General features: G+C 46.5%; 1 protein-coding gene across 1 annotated transcript in view; it reads left to right on the top strand.

Annotated features, from left to right (window-relative positions):
* The first annotated feature begins 2,140 nt into the window (after positions 1-2,140).
* The window catches only part of LOC137524772 (partitioning defective 3 homolog B-like), a 546,555-nt gene continuing 522,091 nt past the window's right edge, over positions 2,141-26,604 (top strand). Inside the window, exon 1 of the mRNA XM_068245010.1 lies at positions 2,141-2,175. Coding sequence (XP_068101111.1) covers positions 2,165-2,175 — 11 coding nt within the window. The 5' untranslated portion in view covers positions 2,141-2,164. The remainder of the gene's footprint in view (positions 2,176-26,604) is intronic.

Raw genomic sequence — 26,604 nt, 5'->3', positions numbered from 1 at the left:
ATGGGGACTTAAAATCCCCCCCCTCCCAAAAAAAATAGCTGTCAATTAACATTAGGCCTAGGTTCCAGACAGCGGTCGTGCAGCCAACGTTGTGTCCAAAGTCCAACTGCACAACTTGGACATGGCAGTTTTCAGCCAAGACACCTCCAAACAATTATGCAGCAATTGTGTTTTGGTTTAATTTAGGTGGTATCAGTGGCCTGTGGCACCCTGGCCTGGCGGTGGGAGCTGCATAGGCAGCAGGAGCAAGGCAATGCAGCAGCAGAAGGTGTAATGTGTTCCAGGAGCATGCCGGATGTGGCATGTTGCAATTGGCACTTAGCACGTGTCACTTGGCACGTGGCACTTGCCAAGTGTCACGTGGCAGTGACAGTCAGACAGCAGAGGAGAAGACACTAGTGCACACTAACTGTCACACTGCCACTGCTCACAGCACAGCAGTTCTGTAGAAAGCTAACACAGTAGTACTACTACTCTAACAACTACTAGCACACTGACTGCAGTACTACAGTACTAACTACACAATCACACAGTAATCCTATCCCCTAATCCCTAACCTAACCTATACCTAAGGCTAATAGCTGGCCAGCAGGCAGCAGCTGGCCTGGTCTGTGCACAGCACACATACAGACACATAGCAGCTGCCTGCAGCACACACTCTAATTGTCACACAAATTACATCAAGCTAATTAATAATTTGACAATAGTGTAGAGATAGTGAAGGGGTTAATCACTGAACAGCGTATCACTGTGTACAGCCCTTGGCCCAGCAGCACTGGAGCACACACTCTGACTGACACACTATGACATCAATCAAGCTAATTAACGATGTAACAATAGTGTAGTGATAGTAGTGAAGGGGTTAATCACTGAACAGCTTTAGGTTTATAACTGTGTACAGCCCCCTTGCTAGGCCACCAGCACTGGAGCATGTCTCTCAGTGAGCATTCAGCAAGCTAAGATGATATGTCTCATCATGGCAGCCCTCCTTATTATACAGGGGGGCTGGCCAGTGTTCCTTTCTGTGATTTTGTGCCAGGGTTTAGGCTGGGAGCCCTCTGGCTCAATGAGGTCAGGTGGGGCTGGCCAGGGTTCCCCTCTGTAATTGGTTGCTAGGGCTTCTGCTGGGAGCCCTCTGATTGGCTCCAGGACGTTAGCTCCTTAGTTACAGTATTTCGGATCCGGATATCCGGGTTATGCGGCCAAATATTCGCAGCTAGCTAGCCGGATTTCTAGAGAAACCCGGAATCTTGAATCTGATCCGGATAGCGTAAAATATGTCGCATATCCGGGTTACCCGTATATCCAAAATCCTGATGAGCAGCCCTGTCCTTAGATGCATTACCCTTCCAACAGATGGATACTGGTAACAGTTTTGGGTGAATGCTCCAGAAACTGGGGAACTTAGATCCTTAACTGTGAATGTAACATATCTCTGCACTTTATATACTGTCGGTGTTGCTGTCTTAGCTCCCCGTCTCCCCCTTTACTACCACTGTATCCCCACGAGTATGTTGCTATGAATATTACTGTACTATGGCTTTTGCTATATGTAGACTACCTATATAAGCTGTATTTTTCCAGTAACCCTCCAGGACAGGGGAATTACGAGATTTGACCCCTCCCAGTAAACATCCACTTGGTCTCTCTATAAGTTTAGACCCACCGCAGGTGTCCGGCAGTATGGATGTTTCCTGTTCGCTGGAACAGGTCTCTCTGTAGGTGTCCGAGTCCTGGAGAGCCTGGGTGGCTAGGGCCTTTGGGCATGCTGCTGGGCATAACTATGTGGGTAGCAAGACAGTAGTAGATGTGACCAGCGGCTTACCTCCCTCACACGCATATGGCTGATGGTCGATGGCGGCAGGCTATAACGAAGACGCTCTTTTGGCAGATGCTGCTGGCGCGGTTGGTGGACGCTGAGGGAAACGGAGGGGTAGGCAGAGGCTGTGCGCATGGTTTCCCTCAACCAAGATGGCGACACTTCCGGCGCTGCCGTGACGTCACTTCCACCCGCCGGGATTGAAGAGCTCCAGCGTCTCGGCGTTCACTCTCACTATTCTGAGACTGTGAGAGATGGACGCCGCTCAGGAGGCTAGCATTGCGAGGCAGGAGGCCAAAAAGGACACTAAGGCCGACAAACCTGAGACAGATACAACCAACCAAGATGCAGGAGCGGTGAGATAAATGCTGGTTTGGTGTAATGGTTACAGCTAGCCTTCACTGTTGGGGGCAATGGATGTGATTATGTTTAACAAAGGTGGTTTGTTTGACTGGGGTTTTTTCGTCTGTTTGTTTCAGAGTAATGCTGCTGATAAAACTGAAAGGCCCAGGTCCAAACATTGCCCTACTTGTAATGCTAAAATGCCACATACATGAACTAAAACTTTGTCAGGCATGCATAATTACAGTGTTGAACCAGGAGTCTGCCACTTTATATAAATAACCTCCCTGGCGGTATATTGGAAGAAAGAGGCGCCCTGGCTGGATAAAAGCTTCTAAAGACAGTTTAAAACAAAAAGAAGATGAGGTGTCTTACCTTAATGACGAAATCCTTGTAATAAACGAAAGATTTTTAATTTAGCACAGGCAACGCGTTTCGCGGGTCTGAGCCCACTTCCTCAGGCCAATCAAAGTGCCAAATGACAAGTGTCGATCAGCATAGGGAGCCTCCCTATGCTAATCGACACTTGTCATTTGGCACTTTGATTGGCCTGAGGAAGCGGGCTCAGACCCGCGAAACGCGTTGCCTGTGCTAAATTAAAAATCTTTTGTTTATTACAAGGATTTCGTCATTGAGGTAAGACACCTCATCTTCTTTTTGTTTTAAACTGTTTTTAGAAGCTTTTATCCAACCAGGGCGCCTCTTTCTTCCAATATGCATAGTATACCCCCGTACACAGCCTGTACGAGGGGTGGTAACAGAATATCCGTGGTTACCACCACGGTAGCCATCTGTTCCCTTTTTCGTCAAGAGAGCGACCATATCGAGGTCCATTGAGGGACCACCCCGAGTGGAGTCGGGTTAATCATCTCCACCTGCTTCTTGCGGTCGGTTGCCCTATGCAACCCACTTTTGTGAGTAGTATTTCACTCTATTATTCCTCAACTTTAATTACTGACATATTGCACTACTGGGCTCCCGCTTTTGTCTCCTGTACCTTTTCCTATAGGGTGCCAAGACACCCCCACAACACTTTTCCCTGGCGGTATGATTATTTCCAGATTCTTTTTCCAAAAGCTTTACAATTTTTTCGCAAGCTTTCAGACCCTACAAATCATATCGTTTAATAGATCTGCAGCAGCTCTGCACATTCCACACCTCTGATGGATGCAATTTGGGATTACTGATCAGAGCTGCGGATTTCCTTCCCGAGCCTGACTCAGGGTTACCGCTAGGGAGGCTAATGAATGCAATGAGGAGGGAAATGGCTGAATCTATTAAGGCTTTCAGAGAAGCAATGGCTGTATCAGTTACTCAAGCACGTGTGGTTAATGTGGTTCACGATGAGGCTCCTATTTCAGTTAATGTTGAAGCTACTATTTCAGTACCAGCAGTTGTAGTTACAAATCCTGCAGTTACTAATGATGTTCCTGTGTCTATATCAGAAGAAACAGCTAGTAAAGTATCTGATGAACCAGTTACTGTGCATAAAAAAGCTACGGCTAAGTCTAATAGACAGGTTTTGTCTGATTCTGAACCAGAAGAAATAGAGATGGATGATATATCGGGTTCTGAGGAGGAGGAGAAGAAGGAGGATGCAGAGTTAAATTCTGATAAACCTACAAGATTTAAAGTTGCATCTAGTGAAACTGAAGAGTTGTTGAAAGCTATATATGATGCATTAGATTTGAAAACTGATAAGCCTCAACCGACTTCTGTGCATTATGAATTGTATGCAGGAATGGAAGGAGATAAAATACTTGTATTCCCTGTGCATACTTCTACAAAGAACATGATTAACAATCAATGGAAAAATCCAGATAGAAAAGTTTTTTTGTCCAGAGTATTTAAACGCAGGTTTCCTTTTTCAGAGGAGGACAGCAAACACTGGGACAAGTGTCCTAAGCTGGATGCGGCTTTCTCTCAAGTTAATCATGAAAATGAATTAGCTTTTGAGGATATTGGTAATATGAAAGAGCCTTCTGATAAAAAAAGCAGAGTTTGCTTTAAAGAAAACTTGGACAGCTATTGGTGCAAATTTTCGGCCTGCTGCTGCTACTACGGTGGTTGCTCGTACCTTAAATTTGTGGATGCGGCAGGTTGAAAGGCACATTAAAATTGGGTCAAGTAAAGAGATAATCTTAAACTCCTTTATGGTGATGTTTAAAGCTATTCATTTTATAATTGGTGCAGCTTCTGAATCGATTAGATTGACCACCAGAGCTGCAGCGTTAGCCAACCTTTCAATAATCGCAGCGATGCATTTACTAAACAATCATCATGTGCAGCTGAGAACGGACAATGCTACAGTGGTAGCTTACACGAACCGACAAGGGGGAACAAAATTGTTAAAGTTGCTGAATTTAACATTAGAAGCTGTAGCAGACTTCCTCAGTCGAACTCAAACGTCAAATGTAGAGTGGACTTTGAATATAGAAGTATTCCGATGGCTAACTCAAATCTGGGGAATACCAGAGGTAGATTTGTTCGCAAACAGAGGGAATACGAAGAACAAGATGTTTTTCTCACTAAATGCGTGGTATCATCTGGTGGCGGTAGATGCTCTAGCACAGAAGTGGGAGTTTAGACTTGCATACGCATTTCTTCCTCTGAACATATTGCCTCTGAATTCAGAGACTACGGTCATACTAGTTGCACCGAATAGGGACACACGATCATGGTTTCCGCTGTTGTTGAAAATGAAGATTGCAGGACCAGTACTGTTACCAATGATGGACAACCTAATTACAATTCAAGGGGAGAATATTCTACAAGTGATAAACTGGAATCTATCGGCTTGGTTAGTGAGAGGTCTATCCTCAGGGCGAAGGGACTGTCAAATAGAGTGATAGAAACTCTATTAGATAGTCGAAAATTAAATACCCGTAAAATTTACGGAAAATATTGTAAAACTTATAACCAGTGGTTACAGCAGTCTAAGTTTGTCTTCTGAAATAGGTACAGTTTTGGAGTTCTTACAAAACGGTGTTGATAATGGCCTAGCCCTAAGCACAATTAGGGTTCAGATTTAGGCGTTATCGTTTTGTTTTTTTTTGGATAAGCAGTTGGCTAATCATCCTTTGGATGTTAGATTTTTGAAATCGGTCGAGTGGAAAAGGCCAGTTCGAGTGAAACCATTTCCTAAATGGGATTTATTGACGGTACTGAAAGCATTAACCGGTTCTCCTTTTGTTCCATTAGAAAACTTAGACTTAAGGCTGGTAACATTAAAAATGTTTTTTTATAGCCATAACGTCTGCAAGGCGCATAATTGAACTGGAGGCTTTGTCATGCAGAGAACCGTTCTGTACAATATAACAGTGATTCCCAACCGCTGTGCCGCGGCACACTAGTGTGCCGCGGCATGGTGCCAGGTGTGCCGTCCAGTACGCTGGAGGGGGGAAGCAGCGCTAGAAGGAGGGGCAGTGGAGGCAGCGGTGGGGAGGGGGGAAATATCCCCCCCCCTCCCTCACCTGGGACCCCTCCTTCTGCCTCTCTCCCCCTCCATTTAGCGGTGGCAAGTGCAGGGCGGCTCGGCGGCGGGGAGACATGCGCAGACTTACCACTTCTGCGTTCCAAGCGCCGGCAGCGTCATGTCGTCAGATCTCCGCCTTCAATGCCGCCCACTGTGCTTCCTGTTTAGCGGAAGAGCAGTGGGCGGCATTGAAGGCGGAGATCTGACGACATGACGCTGCCGGCGCTTGGAACGCAGAAGTGGTAAGTCTGCGCATGTCTCCCCGCCGCCGAGCCGCCCTGCACTTGCCACCACTAAATGGAGGGGGAGAGAGGCAGAAGGAGGGGTCCCAGGTGAGGGAGGGGGGGGATATTTCCCCCCCTCCCCACCGCTGCCTCCACTGCCCCTGCTTCTAGCGCTGCTTCCCCCCCTCCTGGGCATCTATACTGGGGGCAACTAAACTAGCTTTACTGGGGGCAACTAAACTAGCTTTACTGGGGGCAACTAAACTAGCTTTACTGGGGGCAACTAAACTAGCTATACTGGGGGCAACTAAACTAGCTATACTGGGGGCAACTAAACTAGCTACACTGGGGGCAACTATACTAGCTATATTGGGCACTACCTACCTATGCTAGCTATGCTGGGCACTATGCTAGGTATGCTGGGCACTATACTAGCTATACTGGGTACCATACTAGCTATCTGGGCACTATACTAGCTATACTGGGGCACTATACTGGGGTAACTATACTAACCATACTGGGGCAACTAAACTCCCTATACTGGGGCAACTATGCTAGCTATGCAGCCGCAGAACCCCAGCCCCCCCCCCCCCCCCCATAGCCTGCTACACACGGCACTGTCCACTAGGTCACGCAAACACCCGCGCGCCCCCCGCCATTCCCCGGAGAAAAATATGGTCAGAAAGTGTTCCACGGGCCGGAAAAGGTTGGGAATCACTGCAATATATGATAGGGTTGTACTCAGAACTAGTGAAGAATTTCTACCAAAAGTGGGAGATCGATTTTACAGATGTCAAGAAACTATATTACCTTCCTTTTACATGAATCCTTTGAATGAAAAAAAAGAAAAATGGAGTACGTTAGACATGAGAAAAAATCTGATTGAATATCTGAAGAAAGTAAAAGATATCAGAAAATCAGAAAGCTTATTTGTTAATTCTTCAGGCAAAATGATAGGCCAAAAAGCTTCAAAGAAGACTATTGCTAGATGGATTAATCTGTGTATAGTAGAGGCTTATAAAAGCATGAATTTAGAAATTCCTGGTGAAGTAAAAGCTCATTCTACTAGGGCAACGGCTACGACCTGGGTCTTCAGAGCTGGAGTTTCTCCATTGGAGATATGTAAAGCTGCGACATGGAAGAATATCAATACATTCATGCGTCACTACAAATTGGACCGGATGACTGCAAGTGATCAGGAATTTGGAAGAAAAGTCCTGCAAGCAGTCAGCCCGCCCTAAGGTTGGTGATTTTTATTACTCGCTCATCATCTCGTAGTTCACCTGTCCTGGAGGGTTACTGGAAAAACCCTAAGCTAGCTAATGGGTAGATATATTTTAAGTAACCCTCCAGAACAGGTTGGGAACCCACCCATTCTTAAAAGTTAATTGTATATGTATATACAGTGGAGGAAATAATTATTTGACCCCTCACTGATTTTGTAAGTTTGTCCAATGACAAAGAAATGAAAAGTCTCAGAACAGTATCATTTTAATGGTAGGTTTATTTTAACAGTGGCAGATAGCACATCAAAAGGAAAATCGAAAAAATAACCTTAAGTAAAAGATAGCAACTGATTTGCATTTCATTGAGTGAAATAAGTTTTTGAACCCCTACCAACCATTAAGAGTTCTGGCTCCCACAGAGTGGTTAGACACTTCTACTCAATTAGTCACCCTCATTAAGGACACCTGTCTTAACTAGTCACCTGTATAAAAGACACCTGTCCACAGAATCATTCAATCAATCACTCCAAACTCTCCAACATGGGAAAGACCAAAGAGCTGTCCAAGGATGTCAGAGACAAAATTGTAGACCTGCACAAGGCTGGAATGGGCTACAAAACCATTAGCAAGAAGCTGGGAGAGAAGGTGACAACTGTTGGTGCGATTGTTCGAAAATGGAAGGAGCACAAAATGACCATCAATCAACCTCGCTCTGGGGCTCCACGCAAGATCTCACCTCGTGGGGTGTCAATGCTTCTGAGAAAGGTGAAAAAGCATCCTAGAACTACACGGGAGGAGTTAGTGAATGACCTCAAATTAGCAGGGACCACAGTCACCAAGAAAACCATTGGAAACACATTACACCGCAATGGATTAAAATCCTGCAGGGCTCGCAAGGTCCCCCTGCTCAAGAAGGCACATGTGTAGGCCCATCTGAAGTTTGCCAATGAACACCTGAATGATTCTGTGAGTGACTGGGAGAAGGTGCTGTGGTCTGATGAGACCAAAATAGAGCTCTTTGGCATTAACTCAACTCGCTGTGTTTGGAGGAAGAAAAATGCTGCCTATGACCCCCAAAACACCGTCCCCACCGTCAAGCATGGGGGTGGAAACATTTTTGCTTTGGGGGTGTTTTTCTGCTAAGGGCACAGGACAACTTAATCGCATTAACGGGAAAATGGACGGAGCAATGTATCGTGAAATCCTGAACGACAACCTCCTTCCCTCTGCCAGGAAACTGAAAATGGGTCGTGGATGGGTGTTCCAGCATGACAATGACCCAAAACATACAGCAAAGGCAACAAAGGAGTGGCTCAAGAAGAAGCACATTAAGGTCATGGAGTGGCCTAGTCAGTCTCCGGACCTTAATCCAATAGAAAACCTATGGAGGGAGCTCAAGCTCAGAGTTGCACAGAGACAGCCTCGAAACCTTAGGGTTTTAGAGATGATCTGCAAAGAGGAGTGGACCAACATTCCTCCTAAAATGTGTGCAAACTTGGTCATCAATTACAAGAAACGTTTGGCCTCTGTGCTTGCAAACACGGGTTTTTCCACTAAATATTAAGTCTTTTATTGTTAGAGGGTTCAAAAACTTATTTCACTCAATGAAATGCAAATCAGTTGCTATCTTTTATTTAAGGTTATTTTTTCGATTTTCCTTTTGATGTGCTATCTGCCACTGTTAAAATAAACCTACCATTGAAATGATACTGTTCTGAGACTTTTCATTTCTTTGTCATTGGACAAACTTACAAAATCAGTGAGGGGTCAAATAATTATTTCCTCCACTGTAGGTGTATTAAATGCAATGTATAATAGGTTAGTCTAGTGTGTAGACCATGTTCAGGGTTTCTTGTATACATACTGCTGGACACCTGCGGTGGATCTAAACTTATAGAGAGTCCAAGTGGATGTTTCCTGTTTCCTGGGAGGGGTCAAATCTCGTAGTTCACCTGTCCTGGAGGGTTACCTAAAATATATCTACCCGTTAGCTAGCTTAGGGTTTCCGGTTGCGAACCCACTGTGTATCATGACCAATTTATTTGTTTTTTTTTTACTAAACTTTGGAGTGCTTGCAATGCAGGATAAGGCCCCAGGCTGCATAATATACACAGAGCAGGGAGTAAATGGAATTTGATTTTGTGGCTGACAATCATGCTTTAAAATGAATGGTTACCGATTTAAAAATTAAAAAGTCAGATACTCACCTAAGGAGAGGGAAGGCTCGTTCCTAATGAGCCTTCCCTCTCCTCTCCCGGTGCCCTCAGGCTCCACCGTTCAAATCCCCCACTGCGGGGGACTTCGGAAGTCTTCGGGAGCACTCGGGCTCCCGAAGAGGAGCCGCTCCATATTGCGCACGTGCGAGTGCGTCATAGACCCGCGCGAGGGCGCTCCCACATGCGCAGTATGGAGCGGCCCGTCTTCGGGAGCCCGAGTGCTCCCGAAGACTTCCAAAACCTCCCTTTGGTGAGTATCTGACTTTTTTTTTTTTAAATCGGTACTCATTGGCTTTAAATGGCAATATTAACATTTATTCTAGTATAGTCATAGGGCCTGATTCACAAAGCGGTGCTAACAGTTAGCACGCTGGTGAAAAGCCCTTTATCACGCCTAAAACTCAGTTTAGGCATGATAAGTTTAGGTGTGATAAGTTTAGGCATGATAAGTTTAGGCACCAACTGGGTTAGCACCTCAGTGCACAGCTGATCAAAAGTTTTGCGCTAGCAAAGTCTGGTGCACTTCGCATAGAGTTTAATGGCGCTGCTTTGCGTGCGGGACTTTGCGCGCGATCTAAACTTATCTAAACTTATCATGCCTAAACTTATCACGCCTAAACTTATCATGCCTAAACTGGCTTTTCACCAGCGTGGTGCAATGGTTATCACGCCTAAAGTCTCTAACTGGGTTAGCACCGCTTTGTGAATCGAGCCCATAGTGCTATATTGGGATGGATAAGATTATCTGAAGGTTGCTTGAGTAGCAAAATTCCTAAATATGGCTGTTTGTGTATTTTACACCATTTGGCCCCAAGTCTCATTTTGTAAACATGGGTACTGATGGATGCCTGTGTTGTTAGGCTTGTGTATACCTCAAGGCACTGTGGATATGATAAAAAAAAAAAACACTAAATGAAGTCCCTGCCATTGTGAGCTTAAACGCTAGATGGTAGTGGATATTTTTTATGATCCTGAAGACATAGATTTTGGATCAGTTCACTAATTATGATTTCATTCAGGAGGTCAACATGAAATCATCAGCATCTCATCTACTACATTGACTTAGCAGATAAGCCAAAACTTACACTCAGAATCAGAATCAGAATCAATTTATCAGAATCAGAATCAATTTATTCGCCGAGTACGACAGGCATCGCACCCGGAATTTTTTGTGGTACACACGGCATGGAAGGTCTGTTATACAGATAAAGAAGGCATTTACGCAGACAGAGTATAGAGTAAAATGCAAGAGTTAACAATAGTCTAGGAAGCAGAGAGAATACAACATAACGAGCGTAATTAAAGAGGTTACAACATAGTTTGGCAGCAGTGCAAGACTAGCGTGTTTAGTGAGGGTGGTAATTTGAGTTTAGCAGGCGGACGGCTTGGGGAAAGAAAGTGTTTAAGTGTCTGGTGTCTTGGTCGGGATAGATCTGTAGCGGTGACCCAATGGCAGGGGGTCAAAGTAGCGACTGCCGGGGTGGGAGGGGTCATTCCGTATTTTATTTGTTCTCAACCACAGTCTGGAGGTGTGTAGGAGGTCCAGAGGTGGTAGGGGTGACCCAATTATTCTTTCCGCGGCATTGATTACTCTCTGAAGCTTGAGTCTGTCGCTCATGGTAGCGCCTGCGTACCAGACGATAATGGAGGAGCAAAGAATGGACTCAATGGTGGCAGTGTAAAAAGCTGTCATCAATTCCCGCGGCATCCCAAATTTCCTCAGCTGCCTCAGGAGGAACAACCTCTGCTGGGCCGCCTTCTGGCCTTTGGAGGTGTTCTCGGCCCACTTTAAGTCATTGGTAATAGTGGCACCTAGAAAGTGGACACTGGACACCCTGGAGACGTCGGTGCCTTCAATGGAGACTGGGTTGAGTGTGGGAGGACGCCTTCTGAAATCCACTATCAGTTCAACTGTATTTGCTGCGTTGAGTACAAGCTGGTTGTCCTTGCACCAATTGCAGATACGCTCAATCTCGTTCCGGTATGCCTGTTTGCCGTCGCTGCCAATAAGGCCAAGAATGGTGGTATCGTCTGCAAATTTTATAACCTTGACTGAATTGTCCGCTGATGTGCACCTGTTTGTATAAAGGGAAAACTGGATTGGGGACAGAATGCACCCTTGCAGGGCGCCTGTGTGTGTGGTTCTTTCCTGTGATGAGCAGTTGCCAAGCTTCACCAATTGCGTCCTGTTTGTGAGGAAGTCCTTGATCCAGGAGCACAGAGTGAGGTCGAGACCAAGTTGTATCAGGTTGTCGTATAGGATGTTAGGGCAAATTGTATTGAAGGCCGAGCTGAAGTCAAGGAAGAGGATCCTGGCATAGGAGTCAGGTCTATCGATGTGTTCCATGATGTATGTCAACGCAATGTTGATGGCGTCCTCGATGGACCTGTTTGCCCTGTAGGCAAATTGAAGTGGATCCAGGAGGGAGTCAGTGGATCGCTTAAGGTGAGAGAGGACCAGTCTTTCCAGGATCTTCATGATGGTGGGAGTAAGGGCTACAGGCATGTAGTTGTTGAGATCACAGATCCCCGGCTTCTTGGGGACCGGAATGATTGTGGATTTTTTAAAGCAGGCAGGTACTACACCCTCCATCAGTGATTTGCTGAAAAGGCAGGTGAGGACAGGAGCGAGCTGGGTTGCGCAGGTTCTCAGGCAGTTTGATGACACTCCGTCTGGGCCCGAGGCCTTCCTGGGGTTGAGCCTCCGGAGGTGTTTCAGGACGTCTGCTTCCAGGACCAGTACCAGAGCTGAGACTGGTGACCCCCTTGGTGGGTTTGCTAGTGTCCAAAGTGAGGAGGGTTCCTTCTCGAATCTGCAATAGAACACGTTGAGTTTCTCAGCAAGGTCAGGGCTAGGTTTTGTGTGCTGAGGGGGAGGTCTTAGGTTAGTGGCTGCCCTCAGGCCTTTCCAGACGTCGCGTGGATTGTTAGACTGGAGACTGAGACGCAGCTTGTGTGAATAGTTCCTCTTCGCTACCTTGATTTCGCGGTTAAGTGTGTTCCTGGCCTCTCTGAATTCTTCAGGGGTACCAGATTTGTGAGCTTCCGTCTTGATTTTCCGGAGCCGGTGTAGATTGCCGTTGAACCAAGGCTTGCTGTTTGGGAAGACTTTGAAGGTCTTCGTTGGGATGCATGACTCCTCGCAGAAGCTGATGTAGGATGTAACGTTGCCGTCCCATTCCTCCAGACAGGGTGACTCCAGGGCTGACCAGTCGGTGCATTCGAAACAGGCCTGGAGTTGCTGCTTCGCCTCTTCTGTCCATTTCTTGACAGTCCTCAGGGCTGGTTTAACGGTCGTAAGCTGCCTTCTGTAGGTGGGGAGCAGGTGGATGAGGCAGTGGTCAGAGTTGCCAAGGGCAGCCCATGGAGTGGCCTTGTACGCATCCTTAAGCACGGTGTAGCAGTGATCAAGGGTGTTCCTCCTTTTTTATTTGTTTTTAGTAAATATTTTTTTATTAGGGTGCATGTGTTCTAGCTTTTATGTAAATATGTGGAGCAAAAATGTGGACTGTTACATGAGGGGAACACTATTTGTCTGTACAGTGCACTATAAAGTCTCCATTGATCACTGGGTGTAAATAAGGCACTTTTTTGTTCATTTTCACCATTAAGTATCTCTGTGTGTCTGCCTCTAGAATATTATCATGCATATATTGCACTTGTCTTTAAGTTAGCACAGTATTGTTAAAGTGATTAAACAGGAACAGCTACGGTATGTGCAATTAAAATAGTTTTGTCGCTGATATATTTGAAAGGCAAGTTTTCTTTGTAATCTTGCTGTGAATTGTATAATATTCTCCCCTATGCTGGCACTTATATTTTCAATGTCTTACACTATCTAATTCTCCTTTTTGTCTGTGACTATTTTCATTGTCAGGTATTACCTAAACATTAAGGCCTCTGAATCGATTCATTGAAAAGAGCCGGACTTCCTATCTCTACTGTTCAGAATCAATTCAGAGGCAGAGCAGCAGGACTGAACCTAGTAATGGGAAGTCCGGCTCTTTACAATGAATCGATTCTGAACAGTAACAATAGGAAGTCCGGCTCGTTTCAATGAATCGATTCAATGAATCGAGCCGAACTTCCCATCACCACACTGCAGTGCAGTGAATATTAATTAGCCATGTGGCTAACAATAGCGGACTCTCCCCTCCACCTTTCCTGCTTACAATTAAAAAAAACAACACACAATAATGAGCATGTGCAAACAGTCTAACGCGGCTAAAGCCGCATAGAACGCTCAGCATGCTGCTCTTTCAAATAACGTCCAGCGTTACACTGTAACGCAACATGGGCATTGTGAACAGCCCATTGATTTTTCAGTGCTGTGAGTTGGGCTGCGTTACAGGCTGCTCTAACGTGCACCTGTAACGTCCCAATTTGAAAGCAGCCTGAATGTTTTCCTGCTAAAAATAACTAGCTTCATAATAGTAAATATTTAAACTGCACAGATAAAAACTTGCTATCTTCTGGAAAAAATGGCTGAAAATACTGATGTTACCTGAGACTGAGCAAGTAAAGATCTTTTTTCTTCTTAAATCATTCTCATATGATTGGAATATTAAACAGATTCTTGACCTAAAAGGAACCTTGACAACAAAAGGATTCTTTTCAGCGGAATGTTCTTCTAAGATGAATTCCAAGCATTGCTCTGAGCATCCTGTGCCAGACACATAAACCAAGGTCTAATGTGTGCATATAGCCTGATGCAATGCTTATATTGTATAGACACTGGCTTGTTTATGTGCACTTGGCCTTAGCTGAAGAAAAAAAAACATATGTGAAAGGTGTATTGTTCACAGGTGTGTGACTTAAAACAGATGAACATTCCGTGCAGTCTTTTTACCTTGGTTTACAAACATGCCTTTGTCCCGACTACTGTTTGTAATCCTGGCTGTATACTGTTATGATGACTATCATTATTATTCTTACCAATATTATTATTATGCATTTATACAGTACTAGTAAAAAGGCCTGCCTGTTAAAAAACGGGCGCTAGGCCACAGCCGCTACCACCCGCAATGCGCACACATAGGCGTCCTGCTTGCCCATCCCCCCACCACTGTCCAAAGTATATACACACAGGGAGATGTTGCTTGCTTGGCAGTTGGAATTAGCTGTTATTTTCCACAATGCAATGAGGTTCTCAAACAGCAAACTGGCAGGTCTGGAAGCAGCAGGGACACAGGAGTTTTATTATATAGGATAGTAGTGTCACATTTTCTGCCACTTTATACAGACAACTTCACAAAGCCACAGTCAACTGTTCCTCACTGAGGTTAACAAACTTATGTTCAGGTAACATTCAAGCCCCAGTAACTTAGGAAACCCAGTTATCCTACTAGTAGTTTTTGAACTGTATGGAAAATGTGAGCACTTAGAGGACATCGGCACCAGGACTGCCGATAGACCATCAGTTGGAGGGGGGATGTATGGGGCCCAGGGGATTCTGGGGCCCCGCCAGGGGGGTCCTACCATGAAACACATGAAGGCACTTATCAGACACTAAACTAGAGATGCAAGTTCTGAGGTTGATGCTTGCTGGTATAATGTAGATTCTGAATGAATGTCATTCAATAGCAGCACTACCTTTCGTCTGACATACAGACCTTCCTGAAACCCCCTGGAGTGCAGAGGTGTCTAGAAAGGCTGTAACTCATCTGCAGTCCGGGGGGGGGTTCTTTTCCCTATCCAAATAGCATAACAACTAAGGATGCAGAGAGAAAAACTTTCTGCTCTCACACACAGTTATTCTAATGACTGTATCTGCTTAGCCACTGATAAGGAATCATACAAAGTTTTGTAGACAGTCCCTATTCAGTGTGCATCAGGGTCTTGTGTTGTTTACACTACAGTGCCCTGCCCCCAGCTCCAATCAGACGCTGAGGCTCTACACAGCACAACACCCGGGAGAATAGACAGCAAAGTGACAGGCTAGGGCTCTGCTTTCCCTCCTGCATTTGTCTACATGTGGGATCCTGTCTGTACAGTGAAGGAGCCAGAATCCCACATTAAAGTGTTCCTGAGAGGAGTAGTGTGGAACACTTTCCAAAGAGAGCAGAGATTCATCTGGTCAGTACTTATTTTACCACTTCACTGTCACTTTTCAAGGGTCTGTGCTGTTTTATAGAATGATTTCTCTTATCCCGAACTGCCAAATATATACTTCAAGAGCCTGTACTGTGATTGCTACTTCTAGTACAGATCCCTTCAGGATACTGCACAGACCCCTTCTGCTGCCGGAGCTCCTCTTCAAGAGCCTGTTTTTTGATTGCTAGAACAGTACTAGCAGAGCCTACCTTTAGGAATCTCTATTATATGGCTCGTATGTTGTTATATTAGTCACCCCTTCTAGCTGATCTCTTTAAAATCTTTAAAATCCTTGGTGCCTGTAATTAAGTCGTATCCATACTTTTGTCCAAAATACTCTCTGCAGACAGCATTCTCTGTCATCCCCCCGGGGCTCCATTTAACTGCAATTTGGTCTGGGCTAGAGGGTCAGGGCGTTCAAACTGGAACAAGTCTGTCGCGCATGCACAGTTCGGGCCATTTGCATAATGCACATGAGTAGTTTATACAAAAGGTTGTGGCTGCGCACCCAGCAGCCTCCTGAGCATTAAGTGCGCATTCACAGCTGCTGGCAGCAATACATGAGAGGCTGAATTGCGCAATGCGGGACAAAGACTTCTTACTTGGGTTAGTTCGCTCCAAATTGTAGCTGAACGGAGCCGTGGGTAGGGGAATGAAAGACGCAGTCCATGTCCAGCATTATGGACTACAAGGATGGACACTGCTTATTTAAAGTATATCCGAGGTGAAATAAAAAGTTCAGCTTTACTTACCTGGGGATCAGGGCCAGATTTGCACTCTTTGCCGCCCAAGGTCCACTATCATCAGCCGCCCCTGGCCAACAGCATCATAGCCAACTTCACACACACAATTAATATGCACTTCTCGAGCAAGCGCAGGTGGGTTCAGACAGATTACAGAATTAAATAGTCAGTATACCCCCTGAATACAAAAATTAAGAAGCTATAGCCTCCCTCCCTAGATACAAGAATTAAGTAGCCGTGTGATGAAAAATTAAATTAAGTAGTCACATGTTTTCAAATAAAACAATTACACCTATAAATACAGGAATGTAGCAGTCACATGCCTCTGCATAAAATAATCAAGAAGTCACATGCCTCCACATAAAAAAAAATCAGTGGCTAGGTGCCAAAGATAAACAAAAAATAAATAAGTAGTGACATTTCCCTAGATAAAAGAATTAAGTAGTCACATGCCTCCAAATAAAAATTTTAAAGGAAACTTGAGACATTACTGCTAGCAGCATTCATACTTATCTGGGGCTTCCTCCAGCCTCATGCAGGCTGAGGGCTCCCTCGCTGTCCTCCCTAGCCACTCCATTATCCCATGGTAAGCTTCAGTAATTTGGCCAGCCACACTCCACTGCGCATGCGTGCATCCCATCGCACTCCCAGCCCCCACATGCGTGACTGGCCAATTTTCAGCTTTCAATGGGACAATGGAGGGACCTGGGAGAATGGCGAGGGAGCCCCAGGTAAGTATGAATGCTGCTAGTAATAACGTCTCCGATACACTTTAAGTAGTCACAAGCATCAAGGTAAAATTAAACAGTCACATGCCTCTAGAATCTAGACAAAAGTATTAATAGTCAGTTACTTCAAGATAAATTAAGGAAACCACAAGTTGCTTCAAAATAACATAATTAAGTAGCCATGTGCCCCTAAATATCAGTATTAGGTAGCTTGATGCCACCTCCCCCTTTATTATAAGCAGTCAGACTACTCACTTCCAGTATAGGTAGCCCCCTTTCAGCCCCCTCCAGTTTAGGTAGCCAGGTGACCCCCCCCCCCCCCCAGAATAGGTAGCCCCCTTTCTGCCCCCTCCAGTTTAGGTAGCCAGGTGAATCCCCCTCCAGTATAGGGAACCCCCTTTCTGCTCCCTCCAGTTTAGGTAGCCAGGTGAGTCCCCCGCCAGTGTAGGGAGCCTCCTTTGTGCCTCAGCCACCCATGATCTGAGCAGTGGCACAGCTCACCTGCTCTCCTCCTCTCAGTCTGCCACTCCACCTCGGCCCTCACCAACTGCCCAGCATCAGACCTCAGATCAGTGTGCTGGCCGATGCTCCATGCTCACAGTGATGAGAAGAGGGTAAGAGGTTCCGTGCACAGTGCAGTGACGAATACTAGTTCAAATACAATACAGGAAGTGAGCGGCAATGCCGCATCCTGAATACACGGCACCTCTTGCTTTCTCATCCTCACTGTGAGTATGGAGCACAGGCCAGCACACTGATCTGCGGTCTGATGCCACACAGTGGGCGAGGGGGGGGGGGGGGGGTCACAGTACAGGGACGGCAGCTGGGCAGTGGATGGACTTCCAGCAGGTGGCAGAAGGACTTTCTGCGGACGGACAGCGGGCAGAAGACAGACTTCGGTCGGGCAGCAAACGGACAGCAGGCTGAAAACGTAATCGTTGCATGCATTTTGCGTTATGATACAGACAGTAACAGCACCCCAGCACTCCTATCGGCCTAGGCACCTGCTTAGGTGGCCTGCCCACAAATGCAGCCCTGCTTAGGATTCTTCCACCCACTAGAAGTTTTATCAGTTCCAGTGTTGCAGTTTGGCCACCCTCCAAGGTTCCACTGTTATGTCCATAACATCGCCGACCCAAGTGCAGAATGCTCCTAGCCACAGGAGCATGAATGCAAGAAGCGCATAAGCCAGCAACCTAGCTTGTGTCAGCAATGTTATGGACAGGAGAGCGTCACCGTGGAAGGTGACCAAACTGCAGTGCTGGAACTGATAGACTTCTAGGGCCTGGAAGAAGTCCCGTGTAAGTAACGCTTAACTTTTTTTTATTTCATCTTGGATATCCCTTAAGGTGTGCCACTTTGTTATTCCTTTTAAAGGATAACCAAGTAACAGTCAAACATAAATAGTGTTCTTTTTGTTATACTTGCATGGGGGTTCTTCCAGCCCCCATTGGCTCTTGGTCTCTTGCTGTCCTCCTGGTCCCCTTCCTCGATTTGCGTATTGGCCAGGTACAGTGTGTAACTTAGGTAAGCCATGCACTTCTGGACTCGTGGGGCATGTCCTCGATTACGCTCATTTCCAGGAGCATTGAGTTTCAATGTTGTGCATATGTGCAGAGCTCTCTTGGCCATGGGAGCGTGATAAAAGATGCACACTGCAGACCAGCATATGTGCAGTAGCTATAGACAATGAAAAGCAGACACAAGGGCATTAGTGTGTTCAGGCCTTTAAAGTGTTTTTTTCAGCAGATTGTTTTGGCACGGTGAGGCGGAGGGGTGAATAGTTAGTTTGCCCATTCTGGGGCCCAGATATTTCTGAAGGCGGCCCTGATCTACACAGAGACAGAGAAAGCTTACCACATAGGAGAATATTGCACCCCGGATATTACACAAACACTGTGATTCCCAAGACTTGACTCATTGGCTATGATAGGTGTGATTCTCAGATAGGCCATTAGGAAAAAAAATGTGTAGCAGGAGAAAGAATGGGACACCGAGAGCCCAATATAGTGTAGCATGTTAATTAGCTAAGGTATTGGAATTGAAAGTTGTATAAGGGATTATGTTGACAAACGTGGGTTACCACAAAGACAAGCACTGTAATAGGCAGGAGGTGAGATTATGACCTGACTCCACTCAGATTAAAGAAACACTATCAATACCTAAGGGCCCTTTCACACCAGAGGCTAGTTTCGGCGTTTTACAGCCAAGACCATAGTTGGCGTTTTCCAAGGTAAAATAAGTCCATAGACTTTCATTTTACCTTTCACCAAAAGCAGCTTTTTTGGGCGTTGCGTTTTGAAGCTCCCCGGAGCTTTTTCAAAGCGGTTTACAGCCGAAGTTGGCTGTTGGCGTTTCAATGATAGTCAATGGAAAACGTCAACTACAGCATTTTCAAAGCATTTTCAAAGCGTTTTACAACTGACTTGTTTACTTATTTTTATAGGGAAAAAAAGGACGTTTTCATATGAGCTGTAGAACGCTTTGAAAAAGCTTTCAAAACGCTATGTATTGGCGTTAAGCAAAAGGCAGAGTTTCAGCCTTTTCTACCGCAGCCTCTAGTGTGAAAGAGCCCTTAGTGTTTTAAAATGACAATGTACAAATAATGTCTAAGTAACTGTGTAAACATTTTCCTACTTTTCATGTTAAATATCAGAGGCCAAAGCTTTAATTAATTGTGTGTAGATTTGAGCTAAATTTGGAAAGTCTCATTTGCAAAGGTATGAATCTCTGCAGTCTTCCATGCTAAGAACAGTGTAATATTGAAGCAGAGTTATATGAAGATAAACGCCTGTCTGGTATCAGGTTTCACACACACAATTATAAATGTTTATGTTGCACATAAGATACATATCCTCTGCTCTCTGTAAGAGAAAGCTGTCTGTCTCTGTCTGAGCTCTCTGCACACACAGGGTTAACAGATACAATTCCCCACTCCCCTCATGGCTCACACTGGCATCAGATTAGAGCAGACTGCCATCAGAAAAGTGTGAAAGGAATTCGATAACCATAAACAAAGAAATAATGATTGAAATGTATACAGCAGTACTTAGCAGCAGTCCTCAAACATTTCCTATCTTAATTGAAAAAAACATGTTAATCAATAGTGTTCCTTTAAGAAGTCACTCTCAGTTGACAGGCAACAAGGGGTAACACCCCTCCAACAGGGGTGAACTTTGCAATATGAAAAGAAGCTTTGGAAAGAGGCATCAAAATAGGGTAAAAAAATTTAAAATCTGTCAAAAAAGGGAGGTAGTGGTTGGCTTACCTCACCAGCGAACAAACACAGAATGTGTTCATTTAAGTTCAACAATATTACCATTTATTCAAGTCCTCCACAATGCAACACGTTGCAGAGGTCTTATCCTGCTTCATCAGGCAGTCAAGGGAGTAAAGATACTTGCTAGTTTTTGCTCCCTTGATTGCCTGATGTTGGCGTTTTGATGTTGGCAACGTCATGATGTCATGTGCGATCCTCCCCATAGTGAAGACCCGAGCTGTTTTTATATATTATATACATGTCTAATGTTGCAGCAATGTTTATAACATTGTCTAACAAAACATATGATTATAAAGTAGCCCTGCCTGCTGTGTGCTGGTGATCACTGCTGCCATTGTCTGGGACATGCTCAGTGCAATAGCCAGAAAATAGTAACTTAATGAACATGATGTAGTACCCCGGGGTATATAGACGCTCAGAAACATTATAAAAATATGTCTTTAAAAATGAGTTTGTTTTTTTTGTTTAATCCACAGCATGGGAGATAGCTGGGTACTGTCCCATTAGTAACAATCCATCCAAAAGTAGCATTAATGCTGCAAAACCATCCAGTGGCGTCTCTAGGGGCGGGTGCAGGGGGCGGGGCGCACCGGGTGTCATCATGGGAAGGGGGTGACACCCGGGCAGAAGTCCAGTTATTGCAGGGAAATGTAGTGAGAACGCAGGGAGGAGGGGCCAACTCCATTCCTCCTTCCCTCACCACTCGACAAAGGAGAGGGTCCTTTGCACCATGCACGGGCAGCTTAGTCTCTATTACCTGACCGGCTGGTCCTGATGTACCCTCGTATTGAATCAGTGCAGTGCAGGCAGAAATGAGAGTACACCATCCATCCACCAGCCGTCTGCTCTCATTACTTCCTGTTCTCTGCATGTCGCGTTATTACACAGGTGTAATGAGAGAAGGCAAGGCAGGAGAGCAGAGCGGGCGGCTTGTGAAGAGGATGGACGGTGTATTCTTCATTCCAGCCTGCACTGATTCAACAGGGAGGGAACATCAGGAGCAGCCGAGCAGGTGATAGACACAAATCAGGCTGCAAGATGCGCTCTGCAAATGGGGGAGGCCAGTAGTGAGGGAGAATAACACACTTCTTGTGAGTGCGCAGGGAGAGGGGAGTCCTGACACCAAGAGTTGATGCAGCTGAGCTGAGCTGATCAAACTCTCCCACTCCCACAGTAGCTGTTCCATGCTGCCCGAAGTTCAGCAAGGCTGCACATATACGGCACACATAGAACTATTTATGACTCACTGGGGCTCTTAGTGCAGACTTATGGATCCCCCCTCCCCCACAATGATGCTTTTCATGAGCAACAGGCTAAGTGCAGGGGAAAAACATATAGAAGCCACAATGCAGGGAGCTAGTTGTTCGGATGTCTAGTATTTATAGCTGCAGCCTCTAACTATCCCTTCAACTTTTATTGCTCCTCCATCCTAACTTCTCAACCCCCTACCCTGACTGACCCTTTCCTCAGCTGGCTGCAGCCAGTCACCTCTCTGCCAGTCTTTCTCCTCACTTGCTTAAGCAGGTTGCTTAAATGTCTCTTCCACTCTCACCTCCTCTAATTCCACCTCTTTCTGCCATCCTCTACTCCCACCTCTTTCTGCCATCCTCTACTCCCCTGCTGTCACCCTCCCCTGCTCCCACCTCTCTGCCACCCTTTCCTTGCTTGCTGACCCCCTCTCTGCCACAGGTTACCTTTCTGCCATCCTCCCCTCCCCTCTGCACCCCCCCTCTGCCACCCTCCCCTTCTGTCAACCTTATACCACCCTCCCCTGCCTTGCTGACACCTATCTGCCACCCTCCCCCCCCCCTGTCACCTCTATACCACCCTCCCCTGCTTGTCACCTCTCTACCAACCCCCCCTCTCTGCCGCCCTCCTTTCCTGCCACCTCTATACCACCCTCCCTCCCCTCCTGTCACCTCAATGCCACCCTCCCCAGCTTACCCCTCTCTACTACCCTCCCCTCATGTCACCCATCTGCCATCCTTCCCTGCTGTCACCTATCTGCCACCTTCTATTCCCTATCTGTCACCTCTCTGCTGATGGGTGCATCCAGTTAATTGGGCATGCTAACTAACTGTACATAGTCGTGTCACTGGCTGTCCTCAGAAGAGCTCACAATCTAATCCTACCATAGTCATAGTCTAATGTCCTACTATATTATTATGTATTAATATAGCACTGACACCTTCTGCAGCTCTTTACCAAGTACATAGTCATGTCACTGACTGTCCTCAGAGGAGCTCACAATCTAATCCCACCATGCTCCAATATCCTGCCATATTATTATTATTATGTATTTATATAGCACTGACATCTCCTGCAGCACTTTATAGGGTACATAGTCATGTCACTGACTGTCCTCAGAGGAGCTTACAATCTAATTCTACCATAGTCAGTCTAATGTCCTACCATATTATTATTATGTATTTATATGGCACTGACATCTCCTGCAGCACTGTACAAAGTACATAGTCATGTCATTGACTGTCCTCAGAAGAGCTCATAATCTAGACCTACCATAGCCACAGTTTAGTGGCCTACCATATTATTATTAGTATGTATTTATATAGCACTGTCATCTTCTGCAGCACTTTACAGAATACATAGTCATCAGGGGAGGACTGGGAACTTTTGGCCTGGGGGGAAATGACAACCCATAGGCCCTGGGGGCGTGGCCATGAAATGATGTGGGCGGGGCCAACTGCATGATGCTTTGATGTCAATATAGACCAAAAATGTCTGAGGAATGTCACGACTCACGAAGAATTAGGGCAGTTCTGATGGTAATAAAGGTCATACTCAGTACTAGCAAGACATACATAATAAAGTAGCTAGTGAAATACAGGTAGTCACCGATTAACAAACGGGATAGGGAATGCAGGTTCATTCTTAACCTGAATCAGTTCTTAAGTCAGAACAGTGTCATTTCTGTGCTCTTTTGTCCCCCTCTGTGTCACCTGTTTCCCCTGTGCCTTTTTTGTACCCTGTATTACCTCTGTTCCCTGTGTCTTTTTTGTCCCCATGTGTTACCTCTGCTCCCCTGTCCCCCTTTTCCTTTTTTCCCCCGCGTCACCTCTGTTCCCTTGCGTCTCTTTTGTACCCGTCACCTCGGTTACCCATCTCTTTTGTCCCCCTCTGTGTCACCTCATGTCCCTGTGTCTTTTTTTTGTCCCCTGTGCCATCTCTGTTTCCCCTGTGCCTCTTGTCCCGCTGTAGCACCTGTTTCCCCTGTATCTCTTTTGTCCCCCTGTGTCACCTTTGCTCTCCACTGTGGCTCCTGTGTCAACCCCTGTGACTACTGTGTCCCCCCAGTCACCATTGTTACTCCCAGCATGAGCAGAGAGATTTACCACTGGATCGGGGGCATGTGAGTACTACTCTTAAGGGAAGGCGGCCATGGAGCACAGAGGCAGCTCAGCCCAAGTCCTCTGGAGAGGGTGAGGGATCCCTCAACACTGCACTTGCGCAGTTTGTAAAAATTGCTACTCCGCATGCACCGAATGTTCCACACTACAGAAGCGTAATTGTGGAGGCACATGGCCGCACATGTGCAGTAGCCAACATTCGGCTTAGCCCCTGTAGTCCGAAACTACTGAGGCTAACAGTGGGAGAATGGACAGTACCAGACAGACACCGAAGGAGCCCATGGACTACAGGGGGCTAAAGGAAGCCACAGGTAAGTATAAATTCTTGTGTTGCATTGGTTTTAGATTTACTTTAAATCCTAGACAAAAAAAAAAAGTTTGACTTATCTAGTGCTTCTAGCAGCCCACTGCAGCCACCCTGTGCCCGCACCGGGACATACCGAACCTCCGGGCCCCTGCAGTATTTTTTTTTCTTCTGGATGTGCGGCCCCAGTCCATGCACCTCCTGATCGTGCGGGAAATGTATAATAATAATAGTAATTGAAACATTCGTATAGCGCTTTTCTCCTGTCAGACTCAATGTGCTCAAGAGCTGCAGCCACTGGGACGCGCTCAGTAGGCCATCCTGCAGTGTTAGGGAGTCTTGCCTTGAACTCCTTACTAGCCAGGATTCAAACCCTGGTCTCCCATGTCAAGGCAGGACCCTTAACCAGTACACTATCCAGCTACTATCTCTACCACGTATCCGCAGAACACTTCCAAGGAAGGGAGCGTGGCCAGGGCTGCGCATGCGCAGTGGCCGAAAGAGGGGCACTGCTAGGGACCAGATGATTGTTCAGTGATGGGGCAGGCACAGGGCGGCTGCAGGGGGCTGGTAGAAGCCCCAGGTAAGTTAAACTCTTTTTTTTTTTTTCTTCGGTTAAGGTTCCCTTTAAAGGATACCGTAAGTGAATCTAAGGTGCCCAGTGTAACTTACCTGGGGCTTCTTCTAGCCCCCTGCAGTCCTTCAGGCCCCTTGCTGACATTCCAGTCCAGAGCAGTGCTTTTCAGTGCTGCTATATTTGGGCGCAGCCAGCGCCACCATAGACTATTATAGGAATCAGTGGCGCTCAGTGAGTACCGTCGGCGCTGTCAGAAGACGGAGCCCAAGTTGCTTTAAAACACAAAAATTCCTCCTCCAGCAATCTCTGGAAGTCGAATTATATCATTCCCCCACTATCCATGGTGGCCTGGAGGGGGAATAGTAATGAACGTGGCCTGGACTTGTGCAGAAGCAGGATCAGCCATATACAGGCTGTATCCTGCGCCCAAGTCTACCGGCGGCGATTTCAAATGTATGCTTCCAGTTTGATCCATTCAGCAGTTGTGCCTCTCTGAAAGCTGCCAGACTAAGTCAGCTACTGGCTATTACACATGCGTGGCCACATGCCTCCCCGATCGCGCTCCCATAGTTGGAAATATTCGGCACATGCGCAGTAGCAATTTGTACAAACTGTGCAAATGCAGGAGGCACATGCAGCTTTCGGAGGGAACAGTTGCTGAATGGATTTTCGAGAGGGACCAGAAGTACTACAGCGGGCTAGTAGAAGGTTAAGCTTACATAAAGGAAACTAGAGACGTTTTAAAATAAAAGTTTTATACATACATGGGGCTTCCTCCAGCCGCATCCGCTTGGATCGCTCCCACACCGCTGTCCTCAGCCTTCTCTATCGCCGGCACCAGGTCCCGTAACTTCCTCTAGTCACAGCCAGTCTGCGGCTGCCGGAGAGAGACGTAGACGGCGCACTTCTTTTGCGCAGACTGGCCACTACTGGAGGAAATTACGGTAGCAGAGCTGCAGAAGGCTGAGGATGACGGCATGTGAACGATTGGTGCGGAGGGGGCTGGAGGAAGCACCAGGTATGTATAAAACTTTTATTTTAAAATGGCTCTGGTACATTTTAAGGAAGACTAAAATAACTTAAAACAAAAAAAAAAACAAGAGTTTCACTTACCTGGGGCTTCTGCCAGGCCCCTGCTGCTGCCCTGTGCCCACGCTGTCCTGGAACGATCCCCCAGTCCCCTGCAGTGGCTACGTTTCCTTCTCGCCGACTTGCAAATCAATAGCCACTGCACCTGCGCAGCCCTGGTCGCACGCATTCTCATTCATGTAGAGAAAACATCATATTGCAACTGCACAGGATGCTCCTGGTTTGGCGAATGTGAACAAGGTTGCGTACGGCCAGTGCCACGCAGACGCAGTGGCAGTTGAGTTGCGATTATGAAACTGAGCTGCGGTGCTGGACCGGAGGATCGTTCAGCATGGCTGCAGGGGGCTGGCAGAAGCCCCAGGTGAGTGAAACTTTTTTTTTTATACTTATTTCAAGCTTACTTTTAAGAAAACTTCCATTGCTGCAACAAGCTAAATTGGCTAACAGGGCACCAGCAGTGGAAGGGTTACACACATACAAGAGAGACAGAGATAAGTGGAGGGGGCAGCCATGTGAGCACAGGGCTAGTAGTCTGATGGAAGCACAGGAGACAAATGGGGAGGAGAGGAAGTGTCAGCTTACCAGGAAGAGTGTCCGGAGCTGAAGTCTGCATGCACGGTCGGCCAGTGTCCCTGTCCTTTTGTGTTTCAAGCAAGCGGCAGGAGGCTGGGACTGAGGGAACATTTGGCACTCCACACACCGCAGGAAAGTGCAGACATCAGGCAGGACGGGGACAGCAGCCCCTCTGCCATTTCAAATGAAGCGCTCCATGCTCCTCTTCTCTTCTCACTGACTGGCTGTGTCTGCAGGCAGGGGGGAGGACCTCAGCTGCCTAGCAGCCAGTCACAGCAGCAGCCACAACAGGGAGCAAGAAGGTCCCGCAGTTTAAAGGGCCGCTGACTGCGGGACCAACATAGATGTAAAACGAAACGTGACCCTGAGCGGCCCTGATACAGGAGACAGGAGGCAGCCCGGGGGGAGATTGCCCCCCTTCCCCCCAGGCCAGTCCGCCCCTGATAGTCATGCCACTGTCCTTGCTCAGAAGAGCGCATTATTATGTATTTATTCTCCACAGTGCTTTACAGAGTACATAGACATTTCACTCGGTGTGCACGCTCAC

The sequence above is a fragment of the Hyperolius riggenbachi genome, chromosome 7 (assembly GCF_040937935.1).
Source record: "Hyperolius riggenbachi isolate aHypRig1 chromosome 7, aHypRig1.pri, whole genome shotgun sequence".
NCBI classification, from domain to species: domain Eukaryota; kingdom Metazoa; phylum Chordata; class Amphibia; order Anura; family Hyperoliidae; genus Hyperolius; species Hyperolius riggenbachi.
Note: the sequence above shows the minus strand (reverse complement) of the source record. Positions and strands in the feature narration are given on the sequence as shown.